The sequence below is a fragment of the Esox lucius genome, chromosome 17, assembly GCF_011004845.1.
Source record: "Esox lucius isolate fEsoLuc1 chromosome 17, fEsoLuc1.pri, whole genome shotgun sequence".
Taxonomy (NCBI): Eukaryota; Metazoa; Chordata; class Actinopteri; order Esociformes; family Esocidae; genus Esox; species Esox lucius.
Genome location: NC_047585.1, coordinates 40,013,929 through 40,032,650, shown reverse-complemented (window position 1 = coordinate 40,032,650; position 18,722 = coordinate 40,013,929). Strand labels below are relative to the sequence as shown.

The 18,722-nt window shown below is 42.2% G+C and overlaps 2 protein-coding genes across 16 annotated transcripts in view; one reads left to right on the top strand and one right to left on the bottom strand.

Moving 5' to 3' along the window:
- The first annotated feature begins 930 nt into the window (after window positions 1-930).
- Window positions 931-9,818, top strand: LOC105024780 (twist-related protein 2). The gene is made up of 2 exons (XM_010894969.3): window positions 931-2,162; window positions 8,622-9,818. The coding sequence occupies exon 1, from the start codon at window positions 1,262-1,264 to the stop codon at window positions 1,865-1,867; it is 606 nt and encodes a 201-aa protein (XP_010893271.1). The 5' UTR covers window positions 931-1,261; the 3' UTR covers window positions 1,868-2,162; window positions 8,622-9,818.
- An 802-nt stretch (window positions 9,819-10,620) lies between these two features.
- LOC105024778 (histone deacetylase 7) overlaps window positions 10,621-18,722 on the bottom strand; it is a 61,034-nt gene continuing 52,932 nt past the window's right edge. For all 15 annotated transcript variants that reach the window (XM_013138111.4, XM_013138112.4, XM_013138113.4 and 12 more), the window contains 5 exons: window positions 18,436-18,554; window positions 17,270-17,403; window positions 16,393-16,477; window positions 14,383-14,536; window positions 10,621-13,887 (listed from right to left, as the gene is read on the bottom strand). In XM_013138111.4, coding sequence (XP_012993565.3) covers window positions 13,842-13,887; window positions 14,383-14,536; window positions 16,393-16,477; window positions 17,270-17,403; window positions 18,436-18,554 — 538 coding nt within the window. In that variant the 3' untranslated portion in view covers window positions 10,621-13,841. The remainder of the gene's footprint in view (window positions 13,888-14,382; window positions 14,537-16,392; window positions 16,478-17,269; window positions 17,404-18,435; window positions 18,555-18,722) is intronic.

Sequence of the window (18,722 nt, the reverse complement as noted above, 5' to 3'; positions counted from 1 at the left end):
ACATACATGTACACACATATATACACATATTTATATATTGGTATACTGAAAGAAAGATAATGCACTATTTCAGTACAATTTTAAGGATTATGGAATAATCCCTGTTGTTTTTTAAGCTTGCAGAAGTTTTCATGGAGAATATTCAATATGGGTATATTGTAAACAGAATTGCATAATCACAACCTTTATTATTTAAAGTGAAAATTCTTCTGAAGATGTTAACCCACATGTTATTTGACTGCCGTGGAGAGTTGAACTTGGGCTTTCGACGTGTATTTACAGTATTATGTGATCAAGATATTAAGGATTCACATAAATACGAGGGATATGAACTCAGACCCCGGTTAGGCTGCACTTATTCTTTCTAATTTGAGAAATAATGAACCCTGTAAATTTGCCCTGTAAATTTCGTTGGGGCCGTTGAGATATAGTGCATTAAATGCTTTTGTTGTAAATCTAGTTTTAGGTATTAAATCTACCTAATCTTGCACGTACCAATGCATAAACATGAAAGCCCATTCAGTACAAACAAAACTGAATTTATCGTCCCCCTCTCAATCAACAGCAGCGTTTCATGTCTTAGAAGACCTATGAGTCCGTAAGAATGTAATGAATTGATGGGAAGAGAGACAAGAGACAGACGAAGTAGTGGGCGCAGGACAACGCCAGCAGTGCGCCAGCAGGAGAAATCTGGAACCTATAAAGAAGAAGCAGACAACTTCTGCCGCTTTCACCAAGACCTCTCGCAATTGGCTGAAAGGATCACTTACCCCCTTACCAGTCATCCTCCAACCACAAGCTCACTTCCTGTTTGCTAAACTCCACCCAAAGAAGCCTGCTGTAGCCAATCGCAGCTTCCCACCGGCCTGGAGTTTGCTGGCGAGTATAAAATGACGAGAGGTAGCCCGGTGAAGCAGAGGGTTTGTTGTTGTACTGCACGCAGGTTGAGATGGGAAGCAGGAGGTGAGGAATTCAGCACAGCTAACAGACGGTCCTTCTGGCTGACCAGGAGTAAAACCAAAACCTATGGATCTTCAATCACCTGCGGTTTAGACGCATACCACCTGGAGAAGAGAAGACTTCTAGTCCTGGGTATCTTCATCAGAACGTCCGGGGATATCAGCTGTGTCACTCTGGGAGTCCGAAGCAGAGAGAGGAACCAAGAAACACCACACTGCCTCGGAAAGGGAAGGACGGCGGTCCAAGAAACACCGCCCTGCCTCGGAAAGGGAAGGACGCCGATCCTAGGGGGGACATTGTGATGAGAGAGGAGGTGTCCTGTGCCGACTCCCCCGAGGGGGCTCTGGGCGCCAGCGAGGAGGAGCTGGAGAGAGGCTCCAAGAAGAGCGGGCCATCGCTGGGGCGAAAACGGGTGCCGTACCCAAAGAAAGACAGTGCGAGTCGGGCCGAGGAGAGGGCCGTTGTCAGCGGGAGCCCCAACAGCCTGGTCCCCTCAGGGCCCAAGCGACAGAAGAAGCAGCAGAGCTCCCCCACGGCGGTGGTGTGCGTGGCGCCGTCCTCGCTGGGCCCGGGCGGCCTCGGTCTGGGCCCGGGCGGGGAGCCCTTCGAGGACCTCCACACGCAGCGGGTGATCGCCAACGTGCGCGAGCGCCAGCGCACGCAGTCGCTGAACGACGCCTTCGCCTCACTGCGCAAGATCATCCCCACGCTGCCCTCGGACAAGCTGAGCAAGATCCAGATCCTGAAGCTGGCGTCGCGCTACATCGACTTCCTGTACCAGGTGCTGCAGAGCGACGAGATGGACGCCAAGCTGGCCAGCTGCAACTACCTGGCCCACGAACGGCTCAGCTACGCCTTCTCCGTGTGGAGGATGGAGGGTGCCTGGGCGATGTCGGCCAGCCACTAGTGTTCCGCGATCGACCCGCTCCACCGGTCCTGTCCCCCACCCACCCTGGCCTCGCTTAAACCACCTCTCTCCCCCCTCCTTCTGACTCCCCCTCCCCTCCTAACATGCCACCTTCCAACCGCCACTTTTCCCCTTTCCTCACCCTGTACATTGCCTGCCTTCCCACTACGTTCCCCTAACCTCTGCATCTCCCAAAATGCTACGTTTCTAGTTCTGTCCCATTGACCCGCGTACTGTCTCTCTGCCTTATATCGCCTCACAATTTAGCCTTCAACTCTACAGCGCGCCCCAGCAGGTATGTATAAAACGTGCGTGCACACACACACACACACACACACACACACACACAAACAGCCAGGACCTCAGTGATTTGTTAAAAGCCTCTTCAGGCTAAAATAACTGTTCAAACAGGAGTGTAGTTAAATCTGTGAGGCTGGTAACGGGACACTCCAGTACCTTTGTAATTAGGCTCCACTGTTTTCTGAAACCAGGAAGTTAACTGTTTTACTGAGGCACTAATTATGGCATAGTTATCAATTTGTCTGCAGGTGTTATGGTCTGGTTATCAACTGCTTATGGCTGAGGAAACACACCATGAAATACAAAACGTTTACCTTCTTTCTCTCTCTCTCTCTCTCTCTCTTTATATTTAAATATGTATTTCTGTGTATTTATATGTTTATTGATTTTTTTTACATGGGTGGCAGCAATAAGCGGAACAGAAATGAGCAGAACAGAAATTCAATAAACGTGTCGGCAAAGCAAATATAGGTGAAATATTGTATAATTTTGTCATAGTTACAGCTCAAAGTAGGCCTTTTAGGCTCTTTAAACGGTATAACAAGTGTCACTATAAATATAACTGAGTAGACAAACCAGGATTATAACGTTTTTTTTATAAGTTGATATTTTATCTCATGAGAGGTATTTTTGCAGTGTCTATTTTCTTTTATTTATTTTGTATCTCAACAAAATCAATAGAAATGTATCCTTCCCCGTCGCTGCCTCCGAAGCCCCCGAAATATAATAGCAAAAATAATACATAAAAAAATGTCTAGGCAGCACTAGGCAAGGCCAACTGAAATGGGTCAACTATAGTCATTTGTACAGGTGGTGTAGATCTGCAATATATCATGAAGAGGTGAGTTAAAGACCCAAGCCCCCCCTCAGATACAGCCCCCCAGGTAGTCTGATTCAGCTTCGGGTGGATTAAATGGGAAAGATTCAGTCAATATTCGAGTGGTTGGAGTGATGGGCCTGTAACCGCGTGGTCGCTGGTTTGAATTTCTGAGCAGCAAAGGGGACCAATCTTTGGTTGTGCCCATGAGCAAGGAACTTCCACTTAATTGCTCCACCGAGTCACTTTGGTGAATTGAGCGGCACTTCAATGTAAAATGGGCTAAATGAAACGAAAGATCGCTTAATTTTGCGGGAAATTCTTATATGTATTGTGCGGTAATAAATTGTGTTTTTGATTTTAGCTTAAACACATAGTCGGCGGTTTTCACAGCAAACAATGGCCATTATGAAATAATAATTTATATAAATATAGCCTATGTCTTTTGAAAGAAGGGATTTTTTTTTATAGAATGCATTATCAATCAAATTGGATTACATTAAAATAATAAAATGTTACACTAATGTTGCTATGAAATGTCATATTTCATTTAAAAAAAATAAGATTATAATAAAACATTGCACAGTTATATGTAATAAATGAATCATTTCACACTTTCCAGCAGAGATATGACAATCCAATGCTTGACAGTAGGTTTTACAGTTGTTTTCCACATTAGCTAACATGATATCAGTAGCCCAAGCAGGAAAAAAAAAATAATCCCTATGACAAGATAACTTTTTATTTGGGTTAAATCACTTGGTAAGTCAGTTAAGATTTTTTTAATATTCATGATGTCACATTATTTTTGAACGGGGCAAAAAATGTACATCAAGAAGAAATCAGTGTCTCTGAATTGTTTTTCTAGGTTATACCATCGACTCTTAAGAGTCCTTTGTGTTTTTTAAAATCCAGAATCTTATCTAACATACCTCAAGCAGGCTAAACGAGAGGTCTGGTCTTCTCTCTAGTGTAAACAGATACTGGGGTCCTGGACAGGTATATCAGGCGAAAAGAGAGGGAAAATTAAGGAAAGAGAAAAAGCAGCTCTCCCCTTTTCCTTCCTCCTTCCCTCTCTCCCCCTCTCTCTCTCCCTCTTCCCTCCCTTTCTCTCTCTCTCTCTCTCTCTCTCTCTCCCTCTCTCTCTCTCCCTCTTCCCTCCCTTTCTCCCCCTCTCTCTCTCTCTCTCTCTCCCTCTCTCTCTCTCTCTCTCCCCTGCAGCCTTGCCCTTTTCTCTTCAGGATCTTGTATCCAGTGTCGTGCAATCAGGCCTGCCGGGGCCCAGACAAGCAGGAACCTTTAGATTGGAAACAGTTGTGAGGCATTAGGAAGGTGTGTGTGTGTGTGTGTGTGTGTGTGCGCCAGGGAGGGCTTGATGCTGTGTGTTTGTGTATGAGCCAACGTATGTGTGTGTGAACCGAGTGGTGTTTTACTTTGTTGTCTTACTGGGTGTACTACAAGCGAATGTGTCCTATGTGTTTATACATGTTTGTACATCCATATGTGTGTGTACATCCATGAGGTTGTGTGTATCTATGTGTACATCTATGAGTGTGAGTATGTATGTGTGTGTACATCTATGAGTGTGAGTATGTATGTGTGTGTACATCCACAAGGTTGTGTGTATGTGTGTGTACATCCATGAGGTTGTGTGTATCTATGTGTGCATCTATGAGTGTGAGTATGTATGTGTGTGTACATCTATGAGTGTGAGTATGTATGTGTGTGTACATCCACAAGGTTGTGTGTATGTGTGTGTACATCCATGAGGTTGTGTGTATGAATGTGTACATCTATGAGTGTATGTATGTGTGTGTACATCTATGAGTGTGAGTATGTATGTGTGTGTACATCTACAAGGTTGTGTGTATGTGTGTGTACATCCATGAGGTTGTGTGTATGAATGTGTACATCTATGAGTGTATGTATGTGTGTACATCCACAAGGTTGTGTGTATGTGTGTGTACATCCACGAGGTTGTGTGTATGTGTGTGTACATCAACAAGGTTGTGTGTATGTGTGCGTACATCCATGAGTGTGAGTATGTATGTGTACATCCACAAGGTTGTGCGTACATCCATGAGTGTATATGTGTCCCATTATGTATAATCGGACTTTGTTATCTGCTTTACCTAAATGTGGAAGAATCAGCGGCCTCTTTCTCTTCTGAAGGCGGATAAGAAACCACAGGATGAAGGTTTATTGAATTTTAAAAGACAAGAGTGAGTGCACTGATAAGCCGTTCAAAGAGAGCATAGAAGACAGGATGAAAAAAGAGATTGGAAAGAATGATGAGCCCAACCATGGATCATGAAGTGCGAAAAGCACAGACTCTGTTCATTCAGGGAGCACAGGCTATCTGTTCATTCTGCTTCTATGTTGCAGAGAACACGGCTATCTGTTCATTCTACATCTATGGTACAATGAGCAGAAGTTGTCAATTCAAGACAAAACTGTTCAGCGCTACATATGTAAACTAGGAAATGCTTTTCAAAAGCCAAAGAGGGAAAGCAGAGCTTAAGATTCAGAAAGGTGTGAGATCAAGGTAATAGCCTGCATACAAACATGTTCAAATGTCTTATATTGCCTGTACATAAAACACATTTGAGACAGAATTCAAACAAATCCATACTGCAGTATGTATTCTAGGCCTAACACTTTAAAGTATGTTTTGTGGACCGCGTTTTTGTTAACATTTTATGGTTAACTATTAATTGCAGCCAAAGCGATGTCTACTCTTCCTGGGTTCCAAACACAACAACACACATAACAAAATGCATAATATATGTACCCAATAGGAAAACCACACAACAAAGCCAGACATTAAAGTACAATACATAATACCAAAAAGTGTGTGTAGAAACCTAGAGCCACAAGACTGCCCTGTCAAGTATGTTTTCAATTTTGAGATCGAGAAATAAGTGGCACATGATCAATACTGTCAATAAAGACAATGCTGTTGTGGGTTGGATAAATCACACACACATACACACAGACATACAGACACATAGATAGACACTCGTGTTTTCAGTAGAAATAGAAACAATCTTACAGACTGTACATACGACATAAAATGCAAATGCACATGTAAAAATGCCAGAAGTAAAAAACTTAATGAAATAAGACACGAATGTTTAATAGAACACAAACACTACCGGTGATGTGACCAGGTGCTCCTCTGAAACGATGCTACAAAATCCTCAGCTGCCTTCAACACCAGACTGTGACAGTTCCACCACTGTGGTTGGAAACTAAATTCAACATGTGGATGAGACTGACCTTGTAGTCGTTATCTTCTGCTGTCTAACATCATCTACTCCACTGTGGACAGTGAAATTTGCACACAAAAAAATTAAGACAAAATAGTGGTGAATTGTCACAATTTTTAAGGGAAGAAAAAAAAATTCTAGTGAAACACGTTGAAATTCCTTCCTAAATGAAACATGCATGTGTGCCTTTTGCGGATGTTTACGGTTCTTCTGGTGTGTGAAACAAAGCACAAGTGTGTGTTTATACAAACAATACATATTGGGTGCATTTGTGTGGATTTAAATTTTTTAGGCGGATGTGTATGTTGTTGATTGCCTTTGTTTGTGTGTGTGTGTGTGTGTGTGTGTCTCTTTATGCTAATGTGTGTGTTACTGTGTGTGTCTGTATATGTGTGTGTATATGTGCGTGTGGCTGGGTGTGTGCATGTGTGTGTGCATGTGTGTGTGTGCGCGCGTGCGTGTGCGTGATTTAAAATAAGCTGCTGTGTTTACCCTGGCATTAACAAGCGGAGCTCCACACTGTTTATTCTCCAACAGAAGGGCTGATGCTGTTCTCCCCCCCCCCAGCCGGAACCTCGGCTCTGTGTCTGTTAGAGTGGGTTCCTTTGGACTGACCCAGAACCGACTGCCAGACCCTCAGATCACTGGCTCTGCATGTGTTTGGGGTTTAGGTTTACACTTTGGATCTGATTTGGGACCAGCTGTTACACGAAGGCCTTCCGTGGTGCGCCTGCCTTTTCAAGAGGTTCAGAGCCTCGCGGACAGGCCCGCAGTTCCAAGACTTGTGGGGTTCTGATTCTCATTTCCATTTTTAGCTGATGTAAGAGCAGGTACTGGATGTGTGTGTGGTGTGTGTGGTGTGGGTGTGTGTGTGTGTGTGCGAGAAGCCAGGCTGGGTTTGACACGCAGCAACATGCGGAGGTCACATTGTATGTGAGGTTCTTGCCATGACAGGAAGATACCAATCTAACACAAAGAGACGCGCAGAGCAACTGTTCGTCCATCCTCTTCATCAGTGGAGAGTTACAGTAAATGTTGGACAGTAAACGGAACAACGCTGTCCTCCTGGTGTTACAACCACAGTTCAGCGAATGATCTTGTTTAGAAAACCATCCAGTGCAAGTGTGCTGTTCTGAGAACATCTTTCCCCACTATTCTTTCTAAGCGCCAAACATGTTTGAAGGAAAAACTAAATGTTCACAAAGAGGACAGTGAGGCTTTGCAAGACTAAGGGCTTAAGTCAATCAAAGCTGCGAGGCGGTATTAACACAGGGTGACCCGCCTGCATCGCATGTTTCATTTCACTTTTCAACATTTCAAGGGTGTAGGCACAGAACATATACTGTAGTTGCATAAACATTACTGTGGCAGGTTTGAATAAACTGTGTGTGTGTGTGTGTGTGTGTGCAAATTTGTTCCAAACATTGCACCAGTGGCTTCTTCGTAAATCCACTGCACTTAACTTTTAATTTTGTTAAAGAGAAAAACGTGAAAAGTAAAATGCCAAGAGGTTTCACGGGACATCTATCGTTGATCGGAAAACAAAATCCAGTCAGTAAAACGTGATGATCTGTGCTTTTAGTCCTAAGCGACGCTGCGATAACAACTTGAAATCTGTTGCTGTAGCATACCCTCTTTTGGGACATGACAAAACAAGTAATTCTTGGCAATTTGTGTATTATGGCATAATCACAGCCATCTGATAGAGGAGGACACCCACAAACACACATTCTAACTGGACAGCTCTGCCCCCCTCCCAACTTTCTGGTCTCTTTCTTTCTCTCACTCTAAGCATGGAAAGCGCCACTGTAATTATAGCCGATTGAGAAAGCTCCAGATGAAATATAGGCTTGTTAAACAAGAGAAAGGGCAGAAGTTAAGCGCTGTGGGCTTTTTTTTTTTTTACGTTATGTGAGAAGATTTAGCTTTGTTGGGCTGGTTCATGTGTTTGTTAGGGACACTACATATTACCGACTTCTTCAAAGTTTTTCTCGTGTCATTTTCCTGTATTGACATTACATATACAGCTCCGAAAAAAATGAAGAGACCACTGCACCTTTTTCTTTACTTTCCAAAAAAGTTGAAAAGGAAGGTTTTGAGTGGGGAACAGAAGGGTTAAAATTAAAAGACCACAGCAAATTGAACGCTTCTGTTCCTCACTCAACTTTTTTGGAAAAGGAAAGAAAAAGGTGCAGTGGTCTCCTAAGTGTTTCCTGGAGCTGAATGTACGCACATGCATGTCAGTTTCACTGGAAAGTAAACAAACCTGCTTCATGTTGTGTTTCTGAGTTGAATCTGTAATGAGCTGTAAAATCCTCAGGGGAAGACCCGAGACTTAAATACTGCCTTTTGTTTCTCTTCTTTTTAGGACAGACTTCTAATGCATGGACTCGTCTTTCCATCTAAAAAAAGGTCTGTGGCTGTTCCTGACACCCCCAACTCCTCTATTTCTCATTTGGAAGCCCAGGCCCACAGACTTGAAAACTGGAGTGGACACATGCTTCAATTTAAGGACAGATACCCAATCTATGTGCACCATGACGGACACTGTTAGAATGCGGTACAGGATGTGAATTCTGAGCGAGGTGAGGAGGACGCCAAACGATCAGAAGATTAACATACAGACGTACTGTCACTGAGGCATGGCAATGAACCGCCACTTTGTTGTCTCATGGACAATCTTCAGAGAAGAAGATTCTTTGACATTGGAGACAATTTGTCATAAGAATTACAAACACGATTCTCAAGGTGATGCCAAAAAAAAGTTTGAGAGCTGGTACTCCCAGCCAAAGGAATGTTTACAGCAAAGTTGCTAATAAGCTAATAATTGTTGACTCTCCAACCTTCATCTGAGGGGTAAGAAAAGGGAACAAAAAGTCAGACCTTTTCAGCAGTTGTGTAAAATTATCTGCTTGATTTTGACAGTTGCCTGCAGTTCTATGTTTGCAGTATTCCACTACATAGGGAGTGGACTTAGAATCATGCAGGTGCTATAGCTTATTCATAAAGGTCACATTTTGCATTTCAATAACTTTATATCTAAGTAATTATCTATACCGGCCTGTAATAAAAGGGTAATGCACAACAGATCATGATTAGATCAGACTTAGCGGATGGAGTCCACTGAAGTCTCTCTGATATATGAGGTTATATGAACTTTATATGCAAAACAATGAATGGTACAGTAGAAAAACTCTGACAGAATAATTGGACAGAATTAGTGTAAAAATACAATCAGAGGCTACATTGTTGTACACACAGTAACACTGTTTTGACCGTGTTGATTTTTCAAATGCAAGATACATTGCATGTATGTATTGCATTTTTGAATGCAAAAATACATTTTGAATATGATCAATTTAGTAATTTCTTGCGATTCCTCTAAAAGATTTTAGTTGGTAAATATTGAAATATGCTTTCCTAAGGGCTTAAATGGAAATCATGTATGTCGTTCCATAAATATGTTGCTACATCTTCCATTTGGTGAAAATCAGGGATGTAGTACAAAATCATTAGCGACTGAATAATCTCTAAACAATCAGTGTATTAAAACCAATCACAAATATTCAAAATTACTCTTTGCCTATGTGTTCTGGCTTTGGCCCAATCCGTCGGTTATTTGGAACCACTGGATGGAACCCACTGGGTTTCTGGGACCAATCAGAGGGTTTACATAATTTCTCTGTGATCTAGAAATGGTCTTGGAGGTACTGAGATCAAGAAGCCACCTTAGAAGAAATGAATGTCCGTGGGCATTCGGCTGAAACAAGGAATTTAGTCAGCCAGGCAGGAAAATCTCTGAGTAAATTAAGAATGTGTTAAGAATGAAAAACAATCTCTTGTATTTTTATACATCGGACTAAGTATCTTATGTTAATGCTGTTAGGTACTGATTAATAGTTTTTTTTTAGGAAAATTGGTTGGTCGTTATTTTCTTAATTGGTGGGTCATTATGTGTCTTAACTCAAACTCAGCTGTTATGCTTCCTCAGCTCATTATATGAGCTACTCTGGATAATAATAAAAGCTGTTTCACCAGAATACCACTAACATAGCCTTGAAAACAAAAATTCTGAGAAACGTATTGTCTCAAAGCAACTCTTGTAATACTGAATAAATTGACCGGCTGGGATGTTAAAAAATAAACTACAAAGATGGTCTAGATAATGTTAAGTTGTATCTTATGAAATAAGACAAAACAAATTTGCAATATATCTTGTACACTGCAAGTGAAGATCCAAGATATTCAACATGGGTATATATTACATCACCAAGCTATGCGTTGTACATTATCAAAATTACAGAGTGGTTGGGGCAACGCCAACTTTAAGTGAAATTGTTGGCTCACATTTAAAACATTATTCAAGGTATATGAAGTAAAAACTTTATTTCCCTTTCATTAAGGAAAACTAAAAGTACAATGTTATTTTTCACTGTACAGGTACAAAAAAGAAACCAGTAAAGACAAAGTGAGAAGAAAACCAATCCTAATCTCTACTCAAGAATTAATATCCAGTTCAATAAAGCTACCTTTCAGAAAGGCTGTCAGTATAATTAAAGGCACATAGGAGGGTGTCTATATTTTGGTCTCAATAGCAATATACAACATCAGTAACCAATTACTAAATAGAGTAAATCATCATAATAAGACCAAGAAAAGCTTATCGACATAAAAAATATTTTCTTTACATGTACTTCAGTAAAATGTCCAGAATGAAAATATAACAAAGAACTCTTCTGAAAGAATAATAACTGCCTTCATGGCTCCTATTTTCTTCTACATAATTACCGTCAAATTCATGGTTTGAGCGTCCACAATATCCTTTTCACCTTGCCAATGTCAAACACAATACAGATTTGGCAAGATTTTCTCATGTACATTCTTGGTTCTATAATGTGTATTATACAATACTATGAAGAACTGGAGCCTTACAATGCGATAGTACAATTTAATTTGTAGCCCTGGTCCGATTTTCCTAAGACACAACACATACGCAAGGCACTGCAAAGGCATCTAAAAGGACAACAATTTTAAATGATTTAATGGAAGGTGCTAGCAACAAAGGTTAGCAGTTTTATTAATCCTTCTTTGGCGATATCACAACCTCTGTTAGTATAAAAATACAATCGGGAATTCAGAAGAACCATTGAAGTTCTTTTCAGAGACTATATGACACGGCATATTGTTTCCATAAGGCGTTTAAGCTTTGGTTTCTCTCAACCTGTGTTTTTATATAGATAGCTGTCTAGCTGAGCAAAATAACTCAAACGGCTATAGCTTCAACTGTCATGTAGTAACTCCAGCTTGGTCCCAAAATGTATGAATTTTGGTAGGGAGTTGTAAATTCAAGTGTGAACAAATTATAGTTCACTTGTTTTTGTATATTTCTAAGGGCTCAATTCATTCAAACCCCCCATGGAAGTATTTACACAGTAGTTGTTTTATACAATGGTCAAATTCACTGACTAGTCCTGGAAACTGTACGAGAATCTAATACTACTATCCGGATGGTCTCTCAAACATTTTCCTTCACAGAATAAGAAGTATGTGAGCACAGAATGAATATTGTCAATCAAGAAACTGAGTAAACATAGATATAGCACATTGGAATAAAGTGTCAAGAAATATCAAATACACAAAATACAAATCAACGCATGTCAATCAAATCACAAAAGAAAGGCACTTCTAACATGTAAAAAAAAATCTAATTTAAATTGAACTTAAACTCCCAAAACCGAATAAATTGTAAGTGCATTTCCATTTCATTTGAGTCCAATGTCGTCAACAAACATATACTTTCAATTGCCACGCGTACGTGAAGACCTAAGCTGGGATTCATGACAACAATCAATCAGTGCTCTTTACTAACAATATTTATCCTGTTCAATCACACTTCTTATTTTACTAAATAAAAGCATACCTGTGGATAGAGGGGCTATACTGATAGCAGTGGTCGACTTCTATACTGTAACCAAGCCCAGCCTGTGAGCTTGACCACTGGAAAGAAAATAGCATCTGCGTAAGCACTGCAATGGCAGCAGGATGGAACTGAGTCCCTGATGTAATGTAACTGAACTGAGGTTTTAATAATCTGCCTTGAACCCAAGCACATTGGCTATATTTGACCTGTGATTTACAGCACACAGGCATTAACGTTTGTGATGTTTTGGTAAATTCAGCATAGAGAAGGACATCTTCATGCAATATGTCTGATCTGTTTCAAGTGGTTTTCTGACAGAGCTCTGTCGGTGACTCTGTCCTAAGGCTCAATTCAGCCCAAGCAGCCTTGCATTATTCACGCAGTACCTCTTTATTTTAAATATTTTTCAAAAAGTCAAATGAACTCATGCTTGTGTTGAGTACGGCTTAAAAAAAACCCTACAAACGTTCTCCCCTCACAGGCTTCCACTGTTGAAGTGTGTTCACACTGGAAAAATATTACAAGTAAAGACTGCATCAACAATGCTATATCAGGTTTAAATGAATCCCAGCCACGATCATACGATGTCATTATAGAGCAATTTGTTCTTTCACCAAAACGATGAACAGATGCCATCAACCAATATAAATAATACCTTTTCATATTCTATGTAAGTGCTGTCTGAGAGGAAGCGCTAACAAAGTGAAAATGTTTTTTCTGTCGAGAAGGAAAAAAAAGTAAAACCTATGAATAGTAAGTCTTCAGCTCTTCGCTAGTTACTGCTTACAAAATGATTACCATTATGTACTGAAGTTTAAAAGACAATATTCAATAAATCGAACAACCTTTCAATCAGCTTAAAAACAAGAGTAGGATCATTTATCTACACGTTTTATCGTCAGTCCCAGGACAGCTTGTACATGGTCTATTCCCATTTTGTTCCTTGGTTCACATTACAAAATGCACAGTGCAAAAAAACATCACTTCTCTGTCTCCTCTCTTTTTCTTCATTTTGTTTGCATCGCATGAATACAAATGACTTCATTATTTGTACTTCAGGGTTCTCCTGGTGATGGTGCCAGGTCTGTTGTACTTCACTGGAACCTGTGGGAAGAAGGTACTGCTTCCTGTATGAGCACCATGGTAACCTGGGAATGAAAAAAAGCTGGTCCTCTTCTCCAGAGAGACTGTGTTCACAGCCGCCCCTGTGGCTGCCCTCTGTCACGGCACTTTGTGCTACGAGTCAAGTCATATCCTCCCTGGCGCTGTTGGAGCATGGTCCGGAGTGACAGAAGAGCGATCACCCTTTAGAGGTTCCGCTTTTGTCTGGTCCTCCTCATTCCGAGTCCTCCCCAGGGAGGGCATGGCCGTTCTCCTCTCTCTTGGTCCTCCTGTACCCCGTTAAGGGGATGTCTTCGGTGTGCGGTCGAGTTGCGGTCGAGGCAGACAAGTGGTCATAGTAAGGCCAGCAGTACTGTGTTCTGATGAGGTGTAGGAGTGTGTGAGCTGTAAACTAGTCGGTTGGACTATAGTGGTCAGGACGTATTCCTCACAGTGTCAACTGAGACAGTGGATTCTGGTCAAGTGAAGCAGGGCAGAGTGGGTGATTTTGTGTGTGTTTCTGTGTGTGTGTGTGTGTGTGATGGGCTTGAAAGAAAGTGGTGTTGGCTACATGGAGTCACTGTCCCCCTCCATAGGTTCATCTGGGTGTGCCCTGAACAGAAGGTAGAGAGAATTACTTGTGTATGTTATTCTGGTGTAGCCTGTTGTAACATTGTCAGTTTTGGATACGTCCATATGACGCAGGTGTTGCCAATTGTCTTGAGTAGGGTGATGACAACACAAAATTAAGAGACCACTGCAAATTGAACACTTCTGTTGCTCACTCAAAACCTTCCTTTTCAACTTTTTTGGAAAGGAAAGAAAAATCTGCAGTGGGAATTCAGTGGGGTCTCTTACTTTTTTGCGGAGCAGTATGTATATATATATATATATATATATATATATATATAAATGTGTCTCTGCTGTTAATATATGGTGTCAGTGCTGTTAATATGTTTGAGTGCTGTTGGTGTCATTTTTTGGGCAATAATCTGAAAGTCCACAATACAAACTTTAGGAACTCAAATAATTATATTTCCAAAGCTCAGCAACAAAAGAGGGGTGAAATGCAGATCCAGCATCCACATGTGGAGTCAGTGCCTGTTACCTGTTGGTAGTGAGGCTGACCATGGAGAGGGAGGCCAGGGCAGAGACAGTGTCCTGGTGGTCATCCGAGTCTCTCCTCAGACTGGGTCCTTGGGCCTGCATGTAAGACTGGTCCACCCTGTGGGCCACCGTTCTCAAGGACCTCCAGTACTCACCTTGAGAGAGAAACAGAGAGACAGTCAATTGCGTTGACTTCTCGTCCGGGGGTTCACTAAAGAGCCACGCTTTGGTTCGGTATTATTGTCATTCAAATCACACAATATACCAGAAACACACATGACGTCTGACTTTATCCACTGAAACTTCAGAACTTAATTTACTACACATTTGGAGTTGCATGTGAGAACCTGACGTCAACATGAATCAAAGGGAATCCAGCTCCATATGTACGCGTGTGCTACATAATCGCGAATTGGACGGGGGGGACATGGGGGACGTGGGGGGGGGGGGATTCAGGGTAAAGGAATAAAACAACAACTTATCTTCTAAAGCTTAACCTAGTTCAGGACATGCATGTCTCTCTTGACACATGGCGGAAGCAAAACAAATCACTGGATACGTGTGTGCTGGAGAAACCTGGTATATCTGTGTGTGTGTGTGTGTGTTTGTGTAACTGTGTGTGTGTGTTCCCAGTTTTCACCACATAAATGTCACCCTTTGCCTAAATGAAGGGGCTTAACATTCTTGTGGCTTTGCAAATATTTTTAATTAATCTAATTGGATTGGGATAACATTTGTGCGCAATCAGGAGGGGATATTGTGAAGGTCGTGTGCCAGAAGACTGTTTGAAGATAATTGGAGCCAGGAAGCCAGTGGTAGGATGTGTGTGTGTGTGTGCGTGCGTGCGTGTGTTAGCGTGAGTGAGAAAGACAGAGACAGAGAGCATGAGAGTGGAGGAAAGAATGAGAAGGAAGGAGAGATCTGGGGAGGAGAAAGGGGTGGAATGGAGAGAGAGGTGGTCAGAAAGAACAGCAACAGCAAAACAGAGAGATCAGATGAATGGATGAAACAGAGAGAGAGATCAGATGAATGGATGAAACAGAGAGAGAGCGATCAGATGAATGGATGAAACAGAGAGAGAGATCAGATGAATGGATGAAACAGATGGAGAGAGAGATCAGATGAATGGATGAAACAGAGAGAGAGAGATCAGATAAATGGATGAAACAGAGAGAGAGAAGGATCAGATGAATGGATGAAACAGATGGAGAGATCAGATGAATGGATGAAACAGATTGAGAGAGATCAGATGAATGGATGAAACAGACGGAGAGAAGGATCAGATGAATGGATGAAACAGAAAGAGAGAAGGATCAGATGAATGGATGAAACAGACGGAGAGAGAGATCAGATGAATGGATGAAACAGAGAGATAGATCAGATGAATGGATGAAACAGATGGAGAGAGAGATCAGATGAATGGATGAAACAGAGAGAGAGATCAGATGAATGGATGAAACAGATGGAGAGAGAGATCAGATGAATGGATGAAACAGAGAGAGAGATCAGATGAATGGATGAAACAGATGGAGATAGATCAGATGAATGGATGAAACAGATGGAGAGATAGATCAGATGAATGATGAAACTGACAGAGAAGGATCAGATGAATGGATGGAACAGATGGAGAGAGAGAGATCAGATGAATGGATGAAACAGATGAGAGAAGGATCAGATGAATGGATGAAACAGACAGAGAGAAGGATCAGATGAATGGATGAAACAGACAGAGAGAGAGATCAGATGGATGGATAAACTGGACCGGCAGAGATGTGTGGAGAGAAGGAGAGGAGGAGGAAAACAAGTAATGGACAGAGCAAGAGATGTGCAAGGAGAAGGAAAGAAGGGAAAGAACAAATGACGGAGAAAGAGAGCACTGAGAAGGAGGAAGGGAAAAGCAGACAGACGGAGAACTAGAGAGGGAGGGAACGGCAGAAAAAGATGTACACATAGATGAGCGATGAAGACAGATGGAGACGGGGGGCGGGGGGGGGGGGCACCGCACTCTCACCCTGGACCTGGATGACTTTCTTCAGGGAGAGGACAGCATTGAGACAGGGTCTCCCCTCCAGGACCGACTGTGACAGGGGCTCCACCTGGAGAAACACACGTTGACAAAGACACGAGAGTGGTGAGACCCTTCCAGGGACAGGGATGTTTATGTGGTGAATACTGGGAACAAATACGCACTGGAGTGGCATACACACACACACACACACACACACCAACACGCACACACAGACACACTTTTGCAACACAGACACACTCACGCAGACACATTCTTCTTCTCATGGCTCTTAAACCTGTCTGCCGTGCTTGTCATGAACTGAAGTAACAGGCACTGACACATTATGTCTCACTCCGAGCAGCTGTGCTGTCGAAACTCGCATGGCTGGAGGAAAACCCTGCATTCACAATACAATCGCCGCATTCAGCCAGCCATCACTGGCATTAGACACTGTGCTCAGACCAGTGCCACGGTTTAGGATATAGAGACGGGTCAGGATATACAGGGGAGTTAGGATTCAGAGAGGGGTCAGGATATACTGGGTTTTAGGATATAGAGAGGGGTCAGGATATACTGGGTTTTAGGATATAGAGAGGGGTCAGGATATACTGGGTTTTAGGATTTAGAAAGGGGTCAGGTTATACAGGATTTAGGATTTAGAGAGGGGTCAGGATATACTGGGTTTTAGGATTTAGGAGTTTGGATGAACAGAGGGGTTAGGGTATAGGAGGTTAGGGTATAGGAGGTTAGGGTATAGGGGGTTAGGGTATAGGGGGTTAGGGTATAGGGGGTTAGGGTATAGGGGTTTAGGGTATAGGAGGTTAGGGTATAGGGGGTTAGGGTATAGGGGGTTAGGGTATAGGTTATTCTGTCTACTGACCTGAGTGCCTAGCAGAGCACTAACACAGGCCTCCGAGGCATCACAGATGGCCGTGAGGTCATGACCCCCCTCCAGCGCCATGACTACCCGCCCTCCTGCCAGTCCCATCAGCTGGCGTGTCAGAAAGCCAAAACCTGTGGTGGAAGGAACACACACATTTTAACAACTCATTTCAGTTCCCACATTTCTGCGTAAAGGGTTGAAATGCTCCAAAGTTGACAGACGCATCGAATCACACATAGGAAACCCGCTGTCTCACATTACGCCAAGGACGAGCACATGACACGTAAGAACCCAAAGGAAGACTATTGTAACATTCTAACAGCTTCAACTGCCAGGCCGTCGCTATTTTTCAGGCACTGAAACGAAGATAGTGATTAAGAGGCAGAAACAGGCTGCTCTTCGAACAGAGAGAAGTACGTTCATTTCAGACATTCAGGCCCATAGTAGGGCGAGAAGGCTCCCCTTTCACTGCCAATCAGAACCAACCAAACCCCTTGTTTTATATTTCTTCTAATCAAGCCATTTATATTGGCTTTGCTGGAGCCAATGGTGAAACCATAAAGACTGCCAGCTTGATTACGGTCACAGAATAAATATTTATGGTAAAAGCTTTAAATGTAAACCATCCAAATTAATGATATTTAAATTGAATAAAGGTCATAAGACAACCATGGGACAAAAAGACATCAATCCTTTTGATTTGCTTTGACACAGGAAAGCAACACATTATCAACAATGGCTGTCAACACATGATTATTGAACACTTCCTAAAATAAAACACTATTTTTTTTTACCACTGTTTAACTTTTGACTCCAATTTATCTCCAGCTGTGAATGGACACAGTCATATAAAGAAGCGTGGTTTTACAATTAAGCATCTGGACAAGAGTGGTACTGTACTTAGCACAGTATATTTACCTCAACAAATTTACCACAGTGAGTATGAAGTCTTCGTTCTGCCTGGTAATCGAGAAAAATTGTGTGAAGTTTGTGTGGTGAGTGTGTGTGTGTGTGTGTGTGTGTGAAGACGTGTGGGTGTGTGTGTGTGTGTGTGTGAAGACGTGTGGGTGTGTGTGTGTGAAGACGTGTGGGTGAGGGTGTGTGTGAAGACGTGTGGGTGTGTGAAGACGTGTGGGGGTGTGTGTATGATTAAGTGAACTTACACTTGGCCGACACTTTGTAGCCTCCCAGCGGCGCAGAATGTCCCTCGACGGCATCGAAACCAGATGAGACCAGAACCACGTCAGGGGAGAACTCTTGGGCAATCGGCATGACCACAGTCCTACGGAGAGACACAATTAACCGCCTGACAAGCCATGAGTCACATATTTCTTAGAACATGCCGTTGAACACTGTTGATGTTTGCCTATAAACACTCCCCTGAATCTAAAAATGTTATAAGGTGCTATACATGTGCTTATAATGCCTAATGAATACGGTTATATTTTGA